The sequence below is a fragment of the Gymnogyps californianus genome, chromosome 1 (assembly GCF_018139145.2).
Source record: "Gymnogyps californianus isolate 813 chromosome 1, ASM1813914v2, whole genome shotgun sequence".
NCBI classification, from domain to species: Eukaryota; Metazoa; Chordata; class Aves; order Accipitriformes; family Cathartidae; genus Gymnogyps; species Gymnogyps californianus.
The window spans coordinates 190,933,774-190,954,662 of NC_059471.1; the positions used below are offsets into that span (position 1 = coordinate 190,933,774).

The following is a 20,889-nucleotide window of genomic DNA, read 5'->3' on the forward strand; positions in this document are numbered from 1 at the left end:
TCCTCTGTAAAAGTAAATCCCAGTGGTTAATATGCATGGCAGACATGCATGGGTCAGTCTCCTCCCAGGAAAAAATATAGCACAGTTAAAGTTCAGGACTGTTAAATATTTGCATAGTTTTGAAATGAACTAGTTGAGAAAATCTCTTTTTCTTCGTCCCAAGGATGTCCAAGTTTCCACAATTGTTCTGGGGCAGCGATGACTCTGTGTAAACTATTGTCAATGCCGGGCGGGGGGGAGCCCTACAAACGCCTCACTCGCTCTGGACATGAAACACAACTAAAGTTTAAAGTTTTCCATCTCCTCATTGCTTCCTTGCCCCCCCCCCCCGCGCTTTGCTCCCGCCCCCCGCCCGGGCGGCTCTGCCGCACGCCGGCACTGTCGCCCCCCGCAGCCCGGCGGCGGGGACCTGCTGCCGGGGGTCGCAGCGGCCGGGGCAGAGGGAGCGGCGCGGAGGGAACCCTGTCCCCGTCGTGTCCCTGTCCCTGTCGTGTCCCTGTCCCCGCGCGGCGTGGCCCAAGCATCCGGGACCGGGTCCGCCCGCTTCCAGGTTGCCGGGGCAGGGCTGCTTTCCCCTCCCACCCCCGGCGGCTCCCAGCCGCGCTGCGGTATGCCGGGCCCTACCGCGGCTTCTCATCCACCGCAGCCAAAGGCAGGGAGCAGCCCCTGGCCGGCAGCCAGCCGTCTGCCTCCCAGCTACCTCCCCCTGGCCAGCCGCTCCGCAGAGCGGGATCCTCCTGCCTCCGGTCCTACAAGTTATAGCGCAGAGAAACCCGCGGCAGAGCCGCCAGCCAGCCCGGGGCAGCATGTCCGGTACCAAATACGTAGACTCGGAGGTAGGACCGCCGAGGGGACGGAGCCGGGACGCTGCGAGCGCCCCGCTGGCTGCCCCGCCGCCCTCCCGCCCGGCGCCGAGTACCTGCGGCGGCTCGGCCCCCCCGCGCTCCCCGCCCGCTGCAGCGCCCCGGCCCCGCCAGAGAAGCGGGGCGCGGGGGCAGCTCGGCGGCGGAGCCCGCGGCCGGCGCCCGGCGAGGAGGGCGGACAGCCGGGCACCTGCGGGCAGGGCCAGCGGGGCAGCGGGACCCGTGGGGCTCGTCCCCCGCGGCCGGGCCGGGGCCGCGGTGAGGACGCCGTAGTGGCGACCGTACGGTGAGGGCAGTATATGGAGGGCGCTACGGCGAGGGCGCCGGGGTGAAGGGGGCACGGTGATGGCCGTGCGGGGAGGGCGGTATAGTGAGGGCAGTGTAGTGCGGACAGTACGGCGAGGGCGCCGGGGTGGAGGGGGCACAGCGAGGGCTCCGTGCTCCGGTCCGTACGGCGAGGGCGGTATGGGGAGGGCGCTGCGCCGGGAGCCCCGGCCGCTCCCCGCGGTGCGCGTGGGGGCCGCGGCTGCGCCCTCCCCGCTTAGGGGCGGCTGCGCTCCGCCCTGGGGCAGCGCCGCGGGGAGCGGGGCCGGGCGCGGGCGGTGCGGGGCGCGGCGGGGCGCGGGGCCGGGGACGCCTGGCGGCGGGAGCGGGAGGTAGCGCCGTGCCCGGTACCGCGGGGGTGTGGTGTGCGCCCCGCGGCCGCGGTTAAATAGCCGGGGCGAGAGCCGCCCCGCAGCGAAGCTCCCGCCGCTCCGCGCACCCCGGGGGACCGGGGCCGCCTCCCCCAGCCCGCCCTCCTGCGCGGCACTGCCCTGCCCTGCCCTCCCCTCCCCTCCTCGGCTCGGCTCGGCTCTCCCCTCCCGCCCGCTCTCCCTCTCCCTCTCCGCAGGGCTTTCTGTACACGGCGCCCATCAGGGAGCAGGGCAACATCTACAAGCCCAACAACAAGATGATGGCAGATGAGCTGAGCGAAAAGGCGGTGCACGACGTGCACACCAAAGAGATCGACCTGGTCAACCGAGACCCCAAGCACCTCAACGACGACGTTGTCAAGGTGAGGGGGCCGAGGCGGGACGGGGCGAGGGGCGATGCCAGTTCCGGGCAGCTGCCTGTCCTGCCGAGGCAGAGTACGCGGCCACTGCCAGGGCGCCAGCAGCCCGCGAACCGCTTCCCTCCACCTGCTGCAAGAGGGGGGCTGTTCGTAATTTATTTATCTCTTTTTAAAAAAAAAAAAAAAGAAAAGGAAGAGCCTGCAGGAGAGAGGCGGGCAGCGGGCCAGGGCAGCCCGCTGGAGCTCCTTGCAGAAGCGGGTCGCGCTGCAGCACGGCGGGGCTGCATCCTCCCGCGGGCTGCCCGTGCTCTCCCCGCCGGGGGAGCACCGGGCCGGGGCACTGCGGGGCTGCGTCCCGCCGGGGCGGGGGCTTGCGGCAGCCCTCCGGGGAAAGGGCCGCCCCGGCGCGGGGCTCCCGCAGCTGTGTGGCGGCAGGTCAGCTCTGCAGCCGGGACGTCCCGCCCGGGACCGGGGGAAAAAAGTTGCGTGACCTTATGCAACACCGGCAGAGGGATTTTCCTTCCCTCGGGCACGTATAGAGGCAGGGCAGGGAGGTGGCACCAAACCAGTGCAGTCTGAGCTAGCTGCGCTGCTGGGCACGGCCTGCGGGACAGATCACCCTCCCTCGGCCAAGTGGGTGCAAAATCAGAGGTCCTGGTGGTCGTTTGGAGTTGTGTCCTTGTTTTGTTTTGTTTTCCTCGGTGTTTTTCCTTCCCTCGAGAAATGATAAATGGAAACAAGCTGAGCAAAATCTAACTGTGCCCTTGTCTAGATTTTTTGTTTGGGTTTTTAAATCAGAGTTTGACTGTTTTGACAAATCAGGGTCGATGGAGATTTTTGCTTGAAGTCACTTTGGTCAGGAAGATCATAGAGCTGATTTTCTCTTAGCAGACAGATTTTATACTATGCATGTGAAAATTGAGGATGCTGTCATCTGGGCTTGTCAGAACCTAGGAAAAACGGGAGTTGCCCAGTCGTAGTGGGTGACTAAGCCACTAACTGGCTTATTTAGTGTCCAGCAGAGTCAGAGTGTGTGCAGTTCACCATGTTTGTTGGTCAGGAAGACCCGTTATTGAAAAAGAGAAATACTGCATTGTTTCCAGAGAATCAAAAGGTTGGACTCTGGTTCCTGAATGTATGTCAGTAAAATGATTCATGCTATGTGCAGACGATATATCAAGGTCCCAAGTAACCTCAAATTCCACTGACTTCAACACAATTTGAAGGTGCTGAATATGACTAGCCATCGTGCTGGATCAATGCTAAGAATTATCCCTCAGAGCAGGCTATATCTTTAAGGAGCCATTGTCAGCTTTGCGATCTAGAAAGAAAAGGCATAAAGTTTTTATTGTTTAGAAAAAACATCTGTGTACCTAATGGTACAAAAGTTCCATTAAAATGGTTGATTTTAAAAAGGAGAGCGCAATTCTTTTTTCTTCTACCCACGGAGGAGCAGCTAAGTAGACAGGGAATGCAAGAGCTGAAGAATGAGACTGCATCGTGGCGTATTGCGTACATCAACAGAAGAAGTCCCCAAAGCAACCAGACCTTCTGAGGATGAGTCATAGCCCTCAAACAAGTCAGAATCCGGGTGTCCACAAACTTAACTAGGGAAACAAAGGTCCTGCTGGGAAAAGAGGGAGACCACTGGCGGAAAGAACTCCTAACGGACTTAAAAGAAACTGAAGCGTACAAAGCCCATCCTGCCCTCTCTGCCTCCCACAGGGGCAATGATTAAGAAAGTTTGTTACGTCCCATCATCTAAAAGAAAGTTGAAAAATACGAATTACAGGAATGGAAAAAACAAGCTTTTCAGTTTGTCCTTTTGAAATAATCGTGGACCAACACATTCATTGAAAACCAGCAAACAGACAAAATACCAGTACCGCCTTTGTGTCAGCAAGTGAGCTCCTGGTAGTGCATGTAGTCACATCAAGACACAGGAATGTATCAAAATGAATTTGATGTTAGCCAGACAGGATCCATTTTGCATCATAAAAACAGCAGTATTTGCAAAAAAATCAGGCATCGTAAAGCAAAATTTTTCTGTCTTGTTACAAGGATTACTTGATTTTTATAAGTATTTAATGGATAGGTCCAACCAGAAAAGTAGAGAGAGGAATTTTGCCACACTCTGAGTTTATTTGGACACTGCTTTCAGGTTCAGCCTATTAGATGTAGCAATAAAGTTCAGACCCAGTACCTAGGGGACAGGCTTGGATTGGGGTGAAGATGCACAGATTCAGTTCCTGCTTTAGCCATCAGTCTGTGGTCCCCTTCTGTCATGCATCTGCCTTTCCTACTTCAGCTGTAAATCATCGAGGCAGAGTGTAAAAAATACGCTTGTATAACAGAAGGAGTCCCCAGTCTCAGTTGGGTACTGAAAGTCAGAGAAAAAAAAATGTTCAGGAGTGTTGTAAAGCCAGAAGTATGGTTCAGGCTTAGCTCAATTTTGCTTAGAGCTGTTGCATATTTCTAGATTCAGAACCTCCTGCTTTTTACCCAGCATTTAATGCATTTCTTGCTACTTGACTATGAGGCACAATAGCATGGAAACTGGGGACAAATCAGTCAGCCATGAAATAGAAATGATTAGACAGAGAATGAGGAATCTGCTCTGTAAGCAGCTCTCTAAAAGGCCTCAGTGTTGTCTGCATTCAAATACTTCCCATAGCACATTTTAAAAATAACCCTTGCTTGTGAGAAGCAGGAGACATGTTCCCTTGACGTGCAACACAAAGCATCTGCACAACTTCCTCTGCAGCAGATACATGGTGCAGGCAGCAATAAGGTAGGGATCCAGGCAAGAGGGAGAGACCTGGTTGAGATCCTTTTATAAAAACTGGACACATGGAGCAGCTTTATACCAAAGTTATTGGTGACCTCAACTTTGCTTACGGTTTATCTTCAAATTAGCTACCATGTGGAAGCTAAGTGCTAGGAGGTTTCCAGAAAAGTGAGGCGAGTGACTGGATTTCTGTTCAGAGAGCAATGGAAATGAGGCCTTGCCGAACCTGAGGTCCACAGACAACAGAGTTGGCAGCAGCCCTGTGCTGGAGGAAGCATGATCTAGTAAAATCACCAGAATTTCCTTCCTGTTCCAATTCCTTCAGCGGGGAGCGGAAAAGAAGGAGTTTCTTCCTTATACAACTGCCCTCATGCGTCACCTTGGCAGGGGGACAACATGCAACAGTGGTCCCATTCCTTGAGGTGCTGGCTTTTGAAGTTGGCTAGTCATGCAGGAGGCAAGGAGGGAATCCAGGGAGGGAGAAATAGCCTCTGTGTACCTGGGAGCTCTCCAGGAGTCATGCTGGTGATTATACAGCTATTTTGCCTCACAGTTGTATCTATTTCCTATGTCCTTCACTCGACGATTCTACTCTTGGACTTGTGTCCCACAGTTTTTATTTATATGTGATGAGATGCAACAAACAGGATAGAAAGCTGATTGTTTTTTTAATCTCATTCATTCCCCAATGACCCAGGACTCACATGAAGGTGCCTGAAGTTCAGCCTTTGCTCTTCCTGTTTCCCAACACAATATTTGTGTTTTCCAGAATATGGCTAAATTACAGCCTTCCAACTCTTTGGAGTTCAAAGTTTCTCAAAGTATCTGTGGTCAAGTCTGCACAAAGTTTACTGAATTTGGAAGAAGCAGAGGAGGGAGCCAGTTCTCCCACAGCTTGCGCTTCTCAGTGTTTCCTTGCTCCTTGCTCAGGATGGGGATGGACCTTGCAGCCAACCCTGCGAAGTCTACTCCTTTGGGACTAGTGAGGACCAAATGTGCAGTCACATCTGCAGCCAGATTACAGTTTTTTCCTGTGGTGGTGTGCCAGGAAGAAAGGCCTGTGCCTGGCCTACCATCCAGAACATAATCATTATTTTGTTTTAAACAAGTGGTGTCTATCTGCTGTTTGTTGCATAAGAGGCTTTTTCTCTCTGGAATAAAAGTCCAGGACTTGGCTACAGATGTAAGGATGCAGAGCTTTTGTACCAAGGTTTAAACAGTTACATATTCGTGCCTTCCACTTAAAACTAATGCAGTTAAGGGCAGTTCAGCTCACTGCAAGGAAAAGTCTGGAATTTTTAGTCAGATGTTGACAAATACCATAACACCCTTATGTAGGCATTAGAGAGGAAAGTATTACTTAGCCATTTTAAAGCTATTTACGATTTCTGCCGCTTTCTAATAAAAAGAAAGGTTTTTTAAAAAGCAGTTTGTCATTTTATTTAATCCTTCACAATGACGGTTCCTCCCTGTTGCGCTGAGCACGGTGTAAGACGCACAGAGAGATGACAAGGCAGAGCACCTCCACACCTGAGAACCTCCTGGAAGGAAAGCAGGCATTGTCCCTGGCTCTTTTCGGATGGGAAGGCTAAGGCGTTGAGGGCTGTCACTCTGATGTGACAGCAGACGTCAACCTGGGAGGAACAGAGTTCTGCTCTTCAACACGGTAAAACGAGAGAAAAGCAGAGCTGTCAGGTGCTTTTTCTGAAACAAGGAATTAAGTGAAATTTAATGCAGACCCCCTTTCTTTGTTTTCAGATATTGTTAAAAGGCATGAGAAAATAAATATATAAGTTTAAATACATCAATATAAATATATAAGTATATAAATATATAAATATAAATGTGTGTGTGTGTGTGTGTTCTAATCCAAGATTGTCATCTGGGCTCTTGCTGTTGGCAGTGATGGAAGTTAGATGCCTCTGGAGGCAGATTCACATCGCAGAGTTTAGGCCTAGCCATGGGACGGGACGAGCGGTGCCTTGAAAGGACATGTTTCTCTCCATGGACAATACATGTAGCTTAGACATGACAGCTTACTTTTACATAACTGCATTTAAATGAAATGAGTCTGAAACTTTGTGTCATATTAACGTCCAGCTGTGGGGTTTAGATTTAAAACGCAAGAATATTCAAACGTTTGACTTTGGCTACCCACATAATACAATTCTGTTTCAAATATTTCTTCCAAGGCTAGTCTAGGAGTGAGAGATTAAAAACTGGAGTCATTATGAATGCCAGTTTATACAAGTACTGAGCGAGGTTTTAGAGTTCTGAAAAACAGTTTTCTTGCACGTTAATTAGGAGTTCCCAGACATGGAATTTCTGAATGTCCGTAAGATTACAGATAATAATGGCATTTGTTCTAATGAAAGCTTCTTTCTCAAAAAAATGTGTTTGCATTTAAGCTCATAGTATTATTAAAGCCTTATGCACTGCCTTCTTGCTTAGCATGATGAACATGACTCATAACTCCATAGGAAAATGTTCATTTGATGGCCATGGGGACAGAGCCAACGATTCAGCATGGATGTTCCTTTTGTTAGAATTTATTGGACACTATCTCAGATTCAGAGCAGACAAATACTTTTAGTTTCTGATAAATTCAACAGAATTCAGATTACACGTTAGAAAATTTTAAGAACAATTTGAATTAATTTTGGAATTTTTAGCCCAGTATGTGGATAGAAATACCATCTTCTGTTGCAGAGAGTATGGATGTCTAAAACAAAAAAAACCCTATTGAAATCCAAAACTCTCCAGGGGGAAGAGGGATAAATGTGTACAGTAGAGTGGTCTGCCCATGAGGTCCCCAGTGAGAATCTGATCTTTGTTGTATTTTAGGCAACAGAGAGAAGAAAATACAAATTAACTTGATGATTCTGTAAAACTTGTGATCTCTGGAAAACTGAAGAGAGATATAGTTCTAAACTAAGACAAGTTTGTATGTCCCACAGCTCTCAAATACCCTTGTAATAAACAGGCAGCAGGATGAAATCTACATCAGCAATTGATTTTTTGAGCTTTTTGATCCAGAACTACCATCTCTCTTTTCTTTTCCAGACAAACGACAGTAATAAAAACTGTCTTGGACTAAAAAGGATTTGTTATTTTGAAGACAAAAGAGAAGTTATGCCATTTAATTTCATTTGATTTATTGGGGAGGCAGGTTTAACTCTGTTAGTCCCTTTATATTTTTCTGGCAGGTTTCTTATGAATATGTCTTTTGACAGTTTCAAAACAAAGTTTGAATTTTATGCAATATCATTCTTGTCAGAAATTATGTCGTCAGATTAGCATTAAAAAGGACAAATAGTTTCAGTACCACCATCCACACTCTAATGAGCACATTAATTGATAAAACTTGCACCTGATTTTATTCAAGGTAGTCAAGGAGCTGTGCTATAGATGTTAGTGGGGCTGTACAAGGATGGGGTTTGTCTGTAGTCTTCTATTTATCTGGCCCATCTACTTTATTTTCAAGTAAATGGGAACTGATAAATTCAGCTTTGTAGATAAGGAGTGAGAAGATGCTCTCACAGCTGAAGGTGAAAGCATCACATTCCCTGTCCAAACTCCTGCTGTGCTGAATTTATACTTGGAGTTCCAAAAAAGCCTAAGGGAGTCTCACAGATGGATTGCAACACTGCCTCTGTCAACTTTGAAATCCCTTCTCAGAATTCAAACAAATGCTACAAAAAAAAGATGAGGTTAATACCTCCTGTAGGCCTCAGCCATAAAGTCTCCTGTTGTTTTATGAAGTCCAAGTTCATATATCTCTGTTCTAGTGCAGTTTATGACAAGACTAGAACTGTAGACTAATGATATCTTGATTTTTATGAAATACAGAAGAAATAGTTACCTCGTATTTAAGGATCAGTAACTTAAGATCTTCCATAAGACAACCTTCTAACAGGAGAAATGCAGAGGCAAATTTTATTTAAAGGAACGGAGAGGCAGCTGGGCATCACTGCACACTCACTGTCGGCAATAAGCATATTCAGGTAGAAATGAGGGAAAAGGTGAGAACAAGTTATACAGAATCCCTAAAAAGTATTGCAGCAGTTAACAGGAATGTGTTTGTGGGTAGTATACCTAGTTAAGAGTCTTCTCTCCTTAGACTCCCTTTGCAAATCGTAAAGAGAAAAAAGTGGTTTCCACATCTAAAGCACCCTCCAAACGTGCCTGTCTCTCTCCATGCACTACTAAAGAGTCTAAGGTCACTATATTTCCATTTCCCATTAGTGCTTAAATTTAGGAGGGATGAAGCTAGAGCAAGTTCTAAAACGTTATACTTAATAGCAGTTGTTTACCTTAATAGGTCTGGAAATCTGCATTGAAGACAATATAATAATAGAAATAGAAATAGAAATATAAAATATTTATATGTATAAAATAAAATATAATATAAAAATATAATATAAAATTGTTTACAGAATATCTTTACTTTTATTAATGTTTCTGGATTCTGGTTAATTCCAGACCCCACTGGAATCAATAAAAGAATTCCCATTATCTTTAGTGTAGTCAAAACTTCACCCCGGTGTTCATGTTGATGAATATACCTCTTTAAACATACAGATGGACAGACATATGTGGATGTACATACACACAGACGTATCAGAGTTCTTCGCTAAAATAGCTGCATCAAACAAGGAACTCTGGAACATGAAACAAATAATAAAATGAAGAAAGCTTCTTAAGAGTTTCTCTTTAGGAAAACTGCAATAACCTCCCAGCAGCCCAGTTTCCAGGGAGGAAAATAGCCACTTTATTTTCTGACTGCTTACTCCGACAACATCAACATTATTTTCCAAGGAACTGGCTGACATGATATCCCCACCTGCACAGGAAGTTTCGCCGTGTTGCAGAGGAGTGCAGATGTCTCCTTGAAGCTGCTGGTCTTTCCTTCTGCTGGACTATATTGAGACAGGACAGGCAAGTGCTTCAGGAAGAGATCTCTGGAGAATGTCTGGTTGCTACAGTGCTGACCCATTGGCATCAGTCACATTTTTCTCACGAGTACTTCCGCAGATTTCGATGAGCCTGCCCATCTGATAAAACAAAGCCCATCACCAGGGCTTTTCTGGTATGTAATCAGTAACTCAGCATGGGCAGGGAGCAGGAAGTTTTTCTCTCAGTAATTAGTAGCAAATTATTTTTTGGCTATTTTCACTGATTTTCAGTTTGTGAAATGGTGATCTGCAGTCACGACCTTTTTCTAAGTCATGGCATTATTTAAAGTTTTTCGTAATCCATTTGAATATTTGTTATGTGTGCAGTAGGGGTCACTCCTGACTGGACTGGTTTTCTTCTCTGGCTAGAAGAGTGTAGTCCTTCAACTCTATTTTCCAACATGAATATCCTTGTTTGTTAAAGCATTGTTTGCTTTTCTGGCATACTCTATATTACTCCGGAAAGATTCACTATTTCCATTAAGACATCTGCCAGCAGAACACTTTTCTTGCCGTATTATGGAAAGCAGGCACAGGGAGACAGGGAATGTAAGGCAAATTCATTGGTCAGTTCCAACAAGTAATGGAGGTGGAACAGTTCTGCTCGCTTGTTTAGGGTTTCATTCACTTTGGAATTACTTGTCCTTTTTCTGCACTTAACCAGCCTTACACAAAAACTATGATCCTAACCTTCTGTGCTCATGACATCTCTTTTTTTGTGCAAAGGAGTGAGTGTTGTGCCTGCTGATCTGGCCAGTCCCCAGAAGAGCAGTGTGCTCTGAAGACAGAGTTCAAGGTTGACAGGCAGAGCCTAATCTTGCTGCACCGCAGCCTGGAGGGACTCTTGGGGTTCCCTTGTTAGATGCTTGCCACCATACCGAGAGTCAAGGTGATTTCTTGTCTTGTGATGGAACTTATTCCATCTCCGAACGCTGCTGGATGTTCATGTTCTGTAGTCACCCATGCTATAGCCTGAGGTTCATATAAATACTCTGGAATAGAATGAGTTTTGCCTTTACTACACACCTGACAGCACCTAATGTTTGGTGTTGAAAACAATGATTAGTGAGGAAGCAGAACATCCAGGCATCATGAAGCTCTGTGTTTTCAGGAACAAAGCACCAGCTTCTCTACGTAACTGCAGGTAAACATTTGCCAGATGGAGATTACACAGTGCTCTTAAAAGGGTGAACGAGTCTCCTGGTATCTGGGAGGTGAGGGAAGGGAGAGGAGCAGCTTTACTCCTGTAAGTCCCAACACCTCCCATGCTCGTTCCCTCGAATTCAATATGAACAACCTTATATGCTTATTCATCATTTTCTGATAAACTGTGGCAGTGGTCAGGAAAACAAGCATCAGCAGGTGTGGAAACACTGTATTTCAAAGCGTCAAGGAGACATTTAGATGTTTAGCTGATATCACTGATTTAACAGAATGGTTGTGAGCTTACTGCTTAACTTTTTTTTCTGCTGCTGTGATGCCTTTGTTCTCCAAGCACTGTAACTGGCAATTTTTAAATTCCAAATAGTATGTGGAAATACAAAAACTAATAGTGATCTCATATGCTCATGCATTTTCTTATTTTTAATAACACACACCACAGCCTTCTCCAAAGTTCGTAGTGCTGCACCTGTCCTGAACATCACCTCCCAAATGTGACTCATGCCATAGAATGGCTTGTCATTTTGTGGTCTTTTATACATTTTCTTCTGTTGAATGTTTCTTTAAAGGACATTGAATGCATTGGGAAATTTTACAAATTGCATTTATTACAACAGAAAAAAAAGATCATATCTGCTTTTTTGTATATGTCTGTTTCAAGTCTTATAGGGACACAATATAATATGGTGAAACAATATTATACTTACAGTCTTGGTTTCAGGGAAAAATCTGTTTAAAAACAGCACAGGGTAAGCAGTAAAGACAGTTTCCATACTCTGTGCTAAAAATTTAAAGAAAACTAGCTTGTGACTCTTCTTGGTATAAATATACATTCAGACTTGACTATAGCCCTGGTCTGGCAGAGCATGTAAGCATACATGATAAGCATGTAAGCATACATGTTAACATCAGTGGGACAGTTCACATTTTTCAGGTTGCGTGCATATTTAAGTGGTTTGCCTGTTTGGAGATATTAGTGATCAATCAAGAGAGATCCAGTAAGGATCTGGGCATCCTTTCACTGACTCCAGAAGATATTGATGGCACTCAAAAATGTAGGCATCCTCAGCACTTGTTTGGGTTCCTCCTCAGTGGAGTAGTGGTGGTGCCTGTCTATGCAAACTGCACGCTGTGAGCACAGTAGCAGCACACAGCTACCACACACAAAGATTTGAATAATTATAGTTACAATCACAGAAATGTAGATTAGGTCAAAGCCCCCATAAAATGCTGATGGCCTTAATAATTTGTTTCTGATAGACCCAGCACAGTAAATTTTTCTATGTAATGGTTATTATGTACCTCAAAACAAACTTTTGAAGAGAAGCACAACTGGTAAGTAGGCAATTTGAGGTTGGCATTTAACACACCTTTCCAGCTTCCCAGATTTTGATACATAGGGACTAAAGTGGCAAGGTCAAGGGGTCAACTGTTTTCATATATAAGGCACATATTCTTGAGTCAGCTGGGGTTTTTTTAGAAAAAACAGTAACTTCACATTGTTAGGCTTTTTAGTTAATAGGTTTTTTCTTTAAACAGACTTCGAAAAAAGAAGACAAATTCCCCATATCGTTTCCCTTTCTTGTAAATCTCTTTTAGAATCAAAGCAGGTTCCTTAATTTCCTGGTAAAAGTTTAATAAACATATGCAGAGCAAAAGAAGCTGCGGTAATTCTCGTAGCAGAATCAGACAAAAGCTTCAAGCAATGTAAAAACTGGCTTTACCAAACTGAATAGTAGGAAACAAAGAATAGCTGAAGTCAGGAAGTGTATTGTAGGCATGGAACAGGAGTTGATAGTGTTTAATAGCTTTGGCTGAAACAGAAGGCTGTAGTGAATTATTAGCATCCTTTAGCTGGTCAAAACAAATTTCCTTTACTTCTCTTCTTGTCGCAAGTGATCGTGCCTGTATTTTCATTAGCTTGGCAAATAACTGAACGTGATTTCACAGCACACCCTGACAGCTCTGGAGGAACAAACGAACATGCAATCTACTGAACAAGACCTGTGCCTAACCTAAGCACTCCATCATGTAGATAAAATAGAGTTCTTCACAGATCTACATGCACGTGATGCTTTGGCAAAAGCGGTCTTGAGAACAATACCCTAAAAAAGTTATCTTATCCTTGCAAGCCAGTTAGATTCATTTCCAGAAATTAGAGTGTCTTTATTCCCAAGGATCATATTTCTGGCCACTTCTCTTTCTCCTGTCAGTCCTATTTTTACTTTACTTAGTTCAGCTGGACTCCCATTATCAGCCTGATGATACTCACCGTCGCTGAGTGCTACTGAACTAAAAACCAGAGGAGAGTAATAGGAGGGACTGAGGAGTGAGTAATCCAAGTGATGTAAATGTAACCCATAGCAAGGCAAAATGCATCCAGTCACCTATTCCTCCCACCGCCTGTGGAGGCCTGATCCCTATGAGTTAAAAACAGGATCTTTCATGGGAGTGGTTCAGTGCAGGAAGAATCTGGGTGATATCTCAGTTCCTGCAGTGTAAGGACTTATCTGTACTGCCTGAACAGTGAAACAAATAGAGCATTTCCCAGCCAGTGGATCTGTACATGATCTGTTAGCAGCTGAGAAGTAGAAGAGCCCAGATTACCTCAACTCCTTGCCTGTCTTTACTTAGACTGTACACTGCTGCAGGTAAGTCTGGTTTTGGACAGCACCGCAGAGGTTCGTGTTCCAGTCGTAGCTGGACTCTCTTGACATGTACCTAATTTCGTAACGTTCTTATGGCTTTCAGGGAGATAAGAGCTTCATTTTAACACTGTATTCAGCTGAGAGTTTTTAGAGTTGCCAGGCTGTTTTTCTGTCTCTTCACTCTCAAGTTCAGTTTGATATCTCCTTTATTCAAACTGGAGCAATGTGGAACATGGGACTTGAGGAATAATGACATGAGAAAGATATGGTAGTGAGATATCAGCTGTGGTTCCTACAGGGCCATCTGTTCAGCTTCTGTGCATTGGTAGAAACATTTCGAGAGCTGTTGAAATTGCTCCAAGAAAGTAACCTCTTGACGATTGTTGGTGGCATGAATACACCGCTGTTGTATTGATTGATTCCTGAGTACTTTTAGGACAACTGTGTATGACTTGAGCTGGGAAATCCTGACCAAAGATATATCATAAATGTTCTAATATTAGCATCATCTCCTGGAATGAGGACAGGGCTGTCCATCTGGAAATGTTATATGGCATGATTCTTCTGTCAGCTTCCCAGGATTAACTCCATGGACATCTTGGAGCACACAACAGCCTAAAAACATGAGTTACTGCGAATCACAATTACAGAAAGTTTACTATTTGATTTGAAAACCAATAAGTTTACTGGCTTCCATTTCTCAGTAAAGCATTCATTATAATGAATTATTTTGAAAGGAATCAAATTATGGGCCAGTCTTACTATTTATTTTAAAAGTTCTAGGAAATTCACATTAACCTATGGTTTCTTTTTACATGCAAAAAATATGCTTTGCTGATAAAAATAGGTCCCACTTAGATAAATTAAAGATTTAACCATGAAAAGACTGATGGAGCTCAATGCAAACTTGCTTTCCTGCTGAGATTTAATATTTCCCTTATCGGCCAGTTGAAAAAATACAAGATAGACTCCACCACAACTGAACTGAATAAAAAGACTTCAGGCATGACCCTGAAGAGCCCTTGATGCACTGAACTGCTGCATGATGGCTGTGTGCACAAACTGGCTCTGCCAAGGATCACAACATCAACTGGTGGGAAGCATGCAATAAATTGCCAGAAGTTTTAGAGTAAGAGGGCTATGCTCAACCATGCAGTCTTCATGTAGTAGCATTTTTTGAGAAGCAACTTCCATTTTGCTCTAATCATCTTGGATTTTGCCATCATCTGCATATTTTTATTGTCTGATTTCAAGGCAAACATTGATGATAAGCCAAGAACACCCAATCGTTTTGAAAATGAGCTAACATGGGATATGGGCTACAACAGAAAGTTTGCTTTTGAATAGCTGCAGAAACAGATGCTATAAGTATGCTTGCTTGTGTATTCCAAAAAGAAAATATACTTGCTCCATAAACTCAGGCATACATTTTTCCAACATGTGTACTCAGTTGAATGAGATTGATTTCAGTGAAAAATATACAGATCTTGAAATCATCTTTTGGGGAGGGGGGCGGGGAGGAATAGATATAAGACAATTAGATGCCATCATCAGTAGATATTATTGACTTCTCCGTGTATACGTCTACAACCTTTTCTTTTTTCTGTCATGATGCAGTTCTGAAATCCTGTGATTGATACAAGGGCATCTGATTGTTTCATTTGGTGAAAAGATCACAATACACCCAGGAAAGTTCCTTGCTCTGTCTTACTAGACTGCAGCTAACTTTTAATGACCAATTCATGTAATTATTTTATGGCCAGTGTACTTCATAAAGCTACTTTTTTGTCAGTTGTTTAGTCCCCAAACATGGACTTTTCTATCTAATAACCCCACAATGAAAACAGAGAGCATATTGTTGCCTGTGACGCTTTCCCCAGAATTAAGAGTTATTTCCAACAGAGCTTCAATCTTGCACCCGCTGAAATTACAGAGCCTAAATAATTTCCAATTTCCTGTCTTCACTCAGCAGTGAATGTAGTGTACTTTCTATGCTGTCTTTAGACACTGATTACAAGGAAACTGTTTTCTAAGATTTGTACCAAAAATTCATGCGCACGACCTACAGAAGCAGAGTTTATTGCATACCCATAGAACTATTGCTGAAGAGAACCATGATTCAAACTCTCTTTTCATTTTCTCTTTTTGTAGCTATTATTTAAAATTATGCTGTTCAGTTTCAGAAAGTCCAGATAGACTTTTGGCTTTGCACACCTTTACAGACAAGTGCACAGCACTGCGGTGTGTTCCTCGGATACTCAGCCAATGCTAAGTCTGCCATTGGTTTCTGGAGACAGAATTTCAACCCAAGTGCTACCTTTAGGTGTGATGGTGGTGATGATGATTGATGAATTCCCATCCCAAAGAAGCACAGCTCACTTTCAGATTTCTAGAGCCTAGTTCAGAGTAGCAGATAAAGAGGAAGTTTGTAGTTTGCATTATATGATGTCTAGAGAGAAGCACTGGCAGAGGGTGATGTTTAGGCCCAGTAATATGTTGAATTAAGCCAGCTTGGTGTTAGGCATTCAAGATATTTGATATCACAGCTGATTCAGAAATTTCCTCTCAAGGACTTTCAAGCCCTTCAAGTAAATTGTGCCTAGACTGTGCGGTTCTGCTTTGGAATTACGTTTTTTGTTTAAGAAACTGGAAATAATAGTTTATAGTATTTTTCCCATTTGTTGGTAACTTCTCTTTGGAGATGATTGAAGATTAAACAGGAGAGAGGGAGGAGTTCTTTCCAATTGTTATGTATATTTTAGATTAAAAGAAGTGATTGTGAGGCGTTTCCTACAGTATAAGCAATACTTACATTGAGTGTATGTATATTCACCTCCTTCCAGCATGCTAAGGTCCTGTTGTCTGAGTTTCTGAGGCTGCTGGCCCATATCATACTTACCCTGCTCCTGTAAATCTTCACTTACGGCAGCATTATTATCTCGCTTTGGGATTCAGTCCCAGGAATGCAATTTATTTTTTTCTTTCATGTGATTTAAACAGTCATTTAGTTTCTCACAAAGGAATAGTGTTGTGATGTTCTCTTTCCTCTTGAATGCAGTACCTATACAATTGGTTGTGCTAACTAAATTAAATATCCTGTATTGTGGGTTATATCAAACACATGTTTGTGTGACATGGAGCTGAACCATCATCACAATTCTGTTAATTTTCTAACAAAAATGTTATGACAATTAAGCTTCCTGAATAGCTCAGTATTTCAACAGAGCGCGGTAAAATATGCCTGTTGGAATGCACTGCTTCCTTCGGTGACTTTTTGAACGATTTATGAATAGTCAAAACTATGAAATATGTGGAAGAGTGTGTCCCTTCTAAATATTAATATGTTAGCCTGGCCATGTCTTTCATGAACAGAGTGTTCACACATAAACAGGATAGGCTAGAACAAAACGGCTCTAATGTGAAGAGCCTCCTTATGTTTAATAAGATGAAAGAGCTCCCTAACCCTTTCAGACTAAGGAGGAGCTCCACCTGATGCAGATCTAAATCCAGCATTTTGTTTTTCAGTCTACTAAGAACTATCTATGTCTGTTTCAAAGTATATATTTAAATAGCTAGCCTCATCGTTTATTCACTGTCAAAATTCAGCAATGCTATACAAGGAAAGATGGGAAAATTCAGACGAATAAAACACATTTTATTGATACATGCTTGAGGTGTGTAAAAACTCAAAGTAGTGACTGCATTTATTCCATTCATAAAGATGTGAAACAGTTAAGTTAGGCAATGAAAGCATGATGATTCTGTTTGCCTGGTTTGTCCCTTAAGTAGACTTTAAGGGCAGTGTACACTCTTAGAGCTGTAAGAGATGAGAAAAATATATTCAGTTTTGTGGACATCTCCGTCTAGAAGCTGGATGTCTAATTTTGAGCTAATCATTGAGGCTCCCTGATAGTCACTGGAAAAAGATAGTTACTGAAGATTCATGGCTTAAATGATGTGTTAAAATGGGTTGAATCATGTTGGGATGTAGGAAGTACACGCTTCGGTGCTTTGTTGCAGGGAACCATTGCTCTCCAGGAAAGGTGTTTCTGGAATACACCCTTGATGCGAACGTCTGACTGACCTGACTTTGTGTTCTTTGCTGCAGATTGATTTTGAAGATGTGATTGCTGAGCCCGAGGGAACACACAGCTTTGACGGGATTTGGAAGGCCAGTTTTACCACCTTCACTGTAACGAAATACTGGTTTTATCGTTTACTGTCAGCAATCTTTGGCATTCCTATGGCTCTCATCTGGGGCATCTACTTTGCCATTTTGTCATTCCTGCACATCTGGGCTGTGGTTCCGTGCATAAGGAGCTACCTGATTGAGATCCAGTGCATTAGCCGCGTCTATTCAATCTGCATCCACACGTTCTGCGACCCACTGTTTGAGGCCATAGGCAAAATGTTCAGCAGCATCCGAGCCACAGTACGGAAAGAGATTTGAGGGACATTTACAGGAAAGCCATCAGCCTAGGAAAGGGGTGGGGGTTTTGTGTCGTTTGGAGTGTTTTGGTGCCAGTTTCATGTTTCTCAAAGCAACATACAGCAACTGGTGGTGGAGATACTGGCCCAAAACAAAGAATCACTTGCTCAGTTTCTTTTTCTACTGTTTATTCTTACTGGACTACTTGCTTCTTTTTTTTCTTTTTTTTTTTCCCCCCTTCGGTCTGCATTTCAAACTAACCTTAAATGGCTATTCTTCCATGCCAGCTGCATATCATTTTGCTGGCTGTTCAGTTCAGAGACTGAAGTGTTGTTGGATGCCTTTTTATCTCACCCTTCATTCCTTGTGAGATAAATCCACAGTGATACCGAAGAATGACAAAAATGCTTTCCAACACTATAAAACCATTCATTTTATTGTGGCCAAAGAGTGCAGAGCTATTGCAGCAGAATGAACGTGACCAGCTGGCAGGTTTTAGCAGAATGTTCTTTTTCAATTGGATTGTCAGTTGACTGCAGCTGTTTACAGTCATGGTCAGATATGGTGTACTATGAATAAATTAGTTAAGTAAACAAATTACTGAACTAATACACGTCCTGAAAATCTAACACTTTGTCGGGTTGGAGACATTGACACGTGAAAGCTTTTCATGTGCATAAAAAGCTTCAGTCGGTGCCTTTCTGTCTCATTCTCTCTTGGAAGTTTGCATCCAGTCCTTTCTCAACCTTTGCTAGGATTGCAGAAGCAAACTGCAGTTGAGAACTAAAACTGGTCATTATGGAAATGTTTTCCTGACTGTGACTTATGACACATCCTTTAGCGAGCATTTAGGTGCTTATCTCATAGGCTTCTTTTTTTTTTTTTTGCAAAGTATTCATATAAATACATATCGCAGATATGCCAGAGATAACCCTGAGTTACAAGAAAAATGAAGGTGTGCCAAACACAAGCCACATGAGGCCAAGGAGGAGCTGCCCCTGAGAGAAACTTTTCTATCAGCTTTCAAAACTTCCCTATCAGCAGAAGTCAGCATGCCACTAGCACACAGATTATTTTCAGAAGAATTGATGCTTTGCTGAGTCTAAACTAATCCGTCACGAGATGGTTTAGAAACTCCACATTTGTTGGTTGGTTTGTTCGTTTTTAGCTGAGCTGCAACATCAGGAAGTCTTAAACGGAGGGTGTCGTGTGAAACTACCGTGTTGCAAAGTGCAAGGCCTAGAAAGCAAAGCCTTTGCGACATGTTCTGATGCTGTGACCTGCAGGAGCTTTTTGCCCTCGTGATAGTACTGTGTTCAGAGGTGCTCTCTGCATCCTCGTACGGTTTGCGTGAAGCATTTGTAAAAATAGTTGTGAGGCTAATCAGCTTTATTGTAAACCAACCTGGGGCCTGAGCCTGCTCCAGTTGGGATCTCCAGCAAACCAGTTCTTGACCTCAGAGAGCGCAAGATTTGGCCCTTGGGATGAGCATGGAGCTGTCTGGTACACCTACAGCTTTTTTATTTAGCGCTGATATTTCACATATCGCTTTACCTAACACAGGAGTGCCTTCGATTCAGTTTCTGCCAAAGCATTGAAAACTTTAGGAAATGCTGCATTTTTTAATGGGGGGGAGAGGGTGCACAAAAAAATTACAAAGCTATTAACTACTATTGTTTGCATTTAAAACAGACACTGGTATGGATATAGTTTTATGTTTTTCTATGTACATAATGGAGAATGTACTATTATAGATTTTTTCAGTATTAAAAACAAGCGAGATTGTAAACAAGAAATATTTTATCTTTTTATGAGGAAAATCACTCTGAAGAAAACCTTCTTGATTTACCGTATAAACTGTATATCCTGAAAGATGTCTGTTCACTTAGAGTAATTAGTCCCTAATCCAAATACCTTGCTGATCCAAGACATTTACATTGTTGTTATACGCTTACAGATATAACTGACACTTTTTTTTTAATTCTGCATGTACATTAAAGACTACAATAAAAAGATGTTTAATGGTAGCTCCTGTCTGATGTCTTTTTCCTTGAGAGTCCTGTGAACAAATCTCATATTAGGAAGAAAAGCCCAGTATTTCTTGATAAAGAAACAGAAAGCAATGTCATTTGTTTCTCAAGAAAGAAAACGCAAAACAGTCATAATTTGTGGTTCAGGATCTGACTCACGAAGGTTCTCCCCAACAAAAAATGACATTTTTCTCCCAAGTAAATATTTTCTGCTGCTAAATAAGTAGGCAGTAGAACTAGTGAATACAGCATTGAATAGGGAGCCTCAGCTTGTTTAAATGCTTAATTATGACAAATTCCGTTGCTTTCTTGTTCCTCAGTTTACTTACCTTTCAAATTAGGATAATGATGTTTACTTGTAGATGATTTTAATATCCAATAAACAGAATGATATCATAATACAATGAGTTGCTTATAGTTCATTTTACATGAAAGACTTTGGCCATCCAAAATTCAGATCTGGACTGTCTGGATGGCTCTTCAGTTAAAATTGTTTAAAGCTTTCGTTTTGATTCTGGTGGAAACAGGATTGTTCCTAATAAAAGCTCATTAGCCTAAGCATTTAATGTATGGAAATAGGGGAATGACAGCTTTTATCCAGCCGTCTATAGACCTAACTTGTGACAGGGCAGTTCTTTTCTATGGGATTATTGCACAATACCTGTCACACCATTAACCTAGTACACAAAAGTCCAACAAAACAGGCTATTACGTTTTGGCCTACAAATCTGTTAACCATATTTTAATGTTCAAATGGCAGATACCAGCTTAAGGTAGTCTGTCACATGTTTTCCAATAGCAGAATGGTGTATTTAATGGTAGTTAATAGTCCAATGGTAGCAAATAGTACATTGAATTGGACTATGAATTGTGAGAGAATTTAAAATATTTTAAAAAGTAAAAGGGAGGTTGTAATGTGAAAGTAAAGCAAATGAGCATTCTGGTATTCAAAAACATCTTG

At 43.2% G+C, this 20,889-nt stretch overlaps 1 protein-coding gene across 1 annotated transcript; it reads left to right on the forward strand.

The window, feature by feature from the left end:
* The first annotated feature begins 762 nt into the window (after positions 1-762).
* CAV1 (caveolin 1) lies at positions 763-19,925 on the forward strand. The gene is made up of 3 exons (XM_050914294.1): positions 763-836; positions 1,756-1,920; positions 17,578-19,925. Exons 1-3 carry the CDS (start codon positions 807-809, stop codon positions 17,917-17,919), a joined length of 537 nt encoding a protein of 178 aa, XP_050770251.1. The 5' UTR covers positions 763-806; the 3' UTR covers positions 17,920-19,925.
* Positions 19,926-20,889: the final 964 nt, after the last annotated feature.

Bases quoted from the DNA above. Each gene is read 5' to 3' on its own strand.
- CAV1 (XM_050914294.1), top strand. From the start codon at position 807: ATGTCCGGTACCAAATACGTAGACTCGGAG. The intron at 837-1,755 runs GTAGGACCGCCG...CCCTCTCCGCAG, and splicing joins CCAAATACGTAGACTCGGAG to GGCTTTCTGTACACGGCGCC. The intron at 1,921-17,577 runs GTGAGGGGGCCG...TCTTTGCTGCAG, and splicing joins TCAACGACGACGTTGTCAAG to ATTGATTTTGAAGATGTGAT.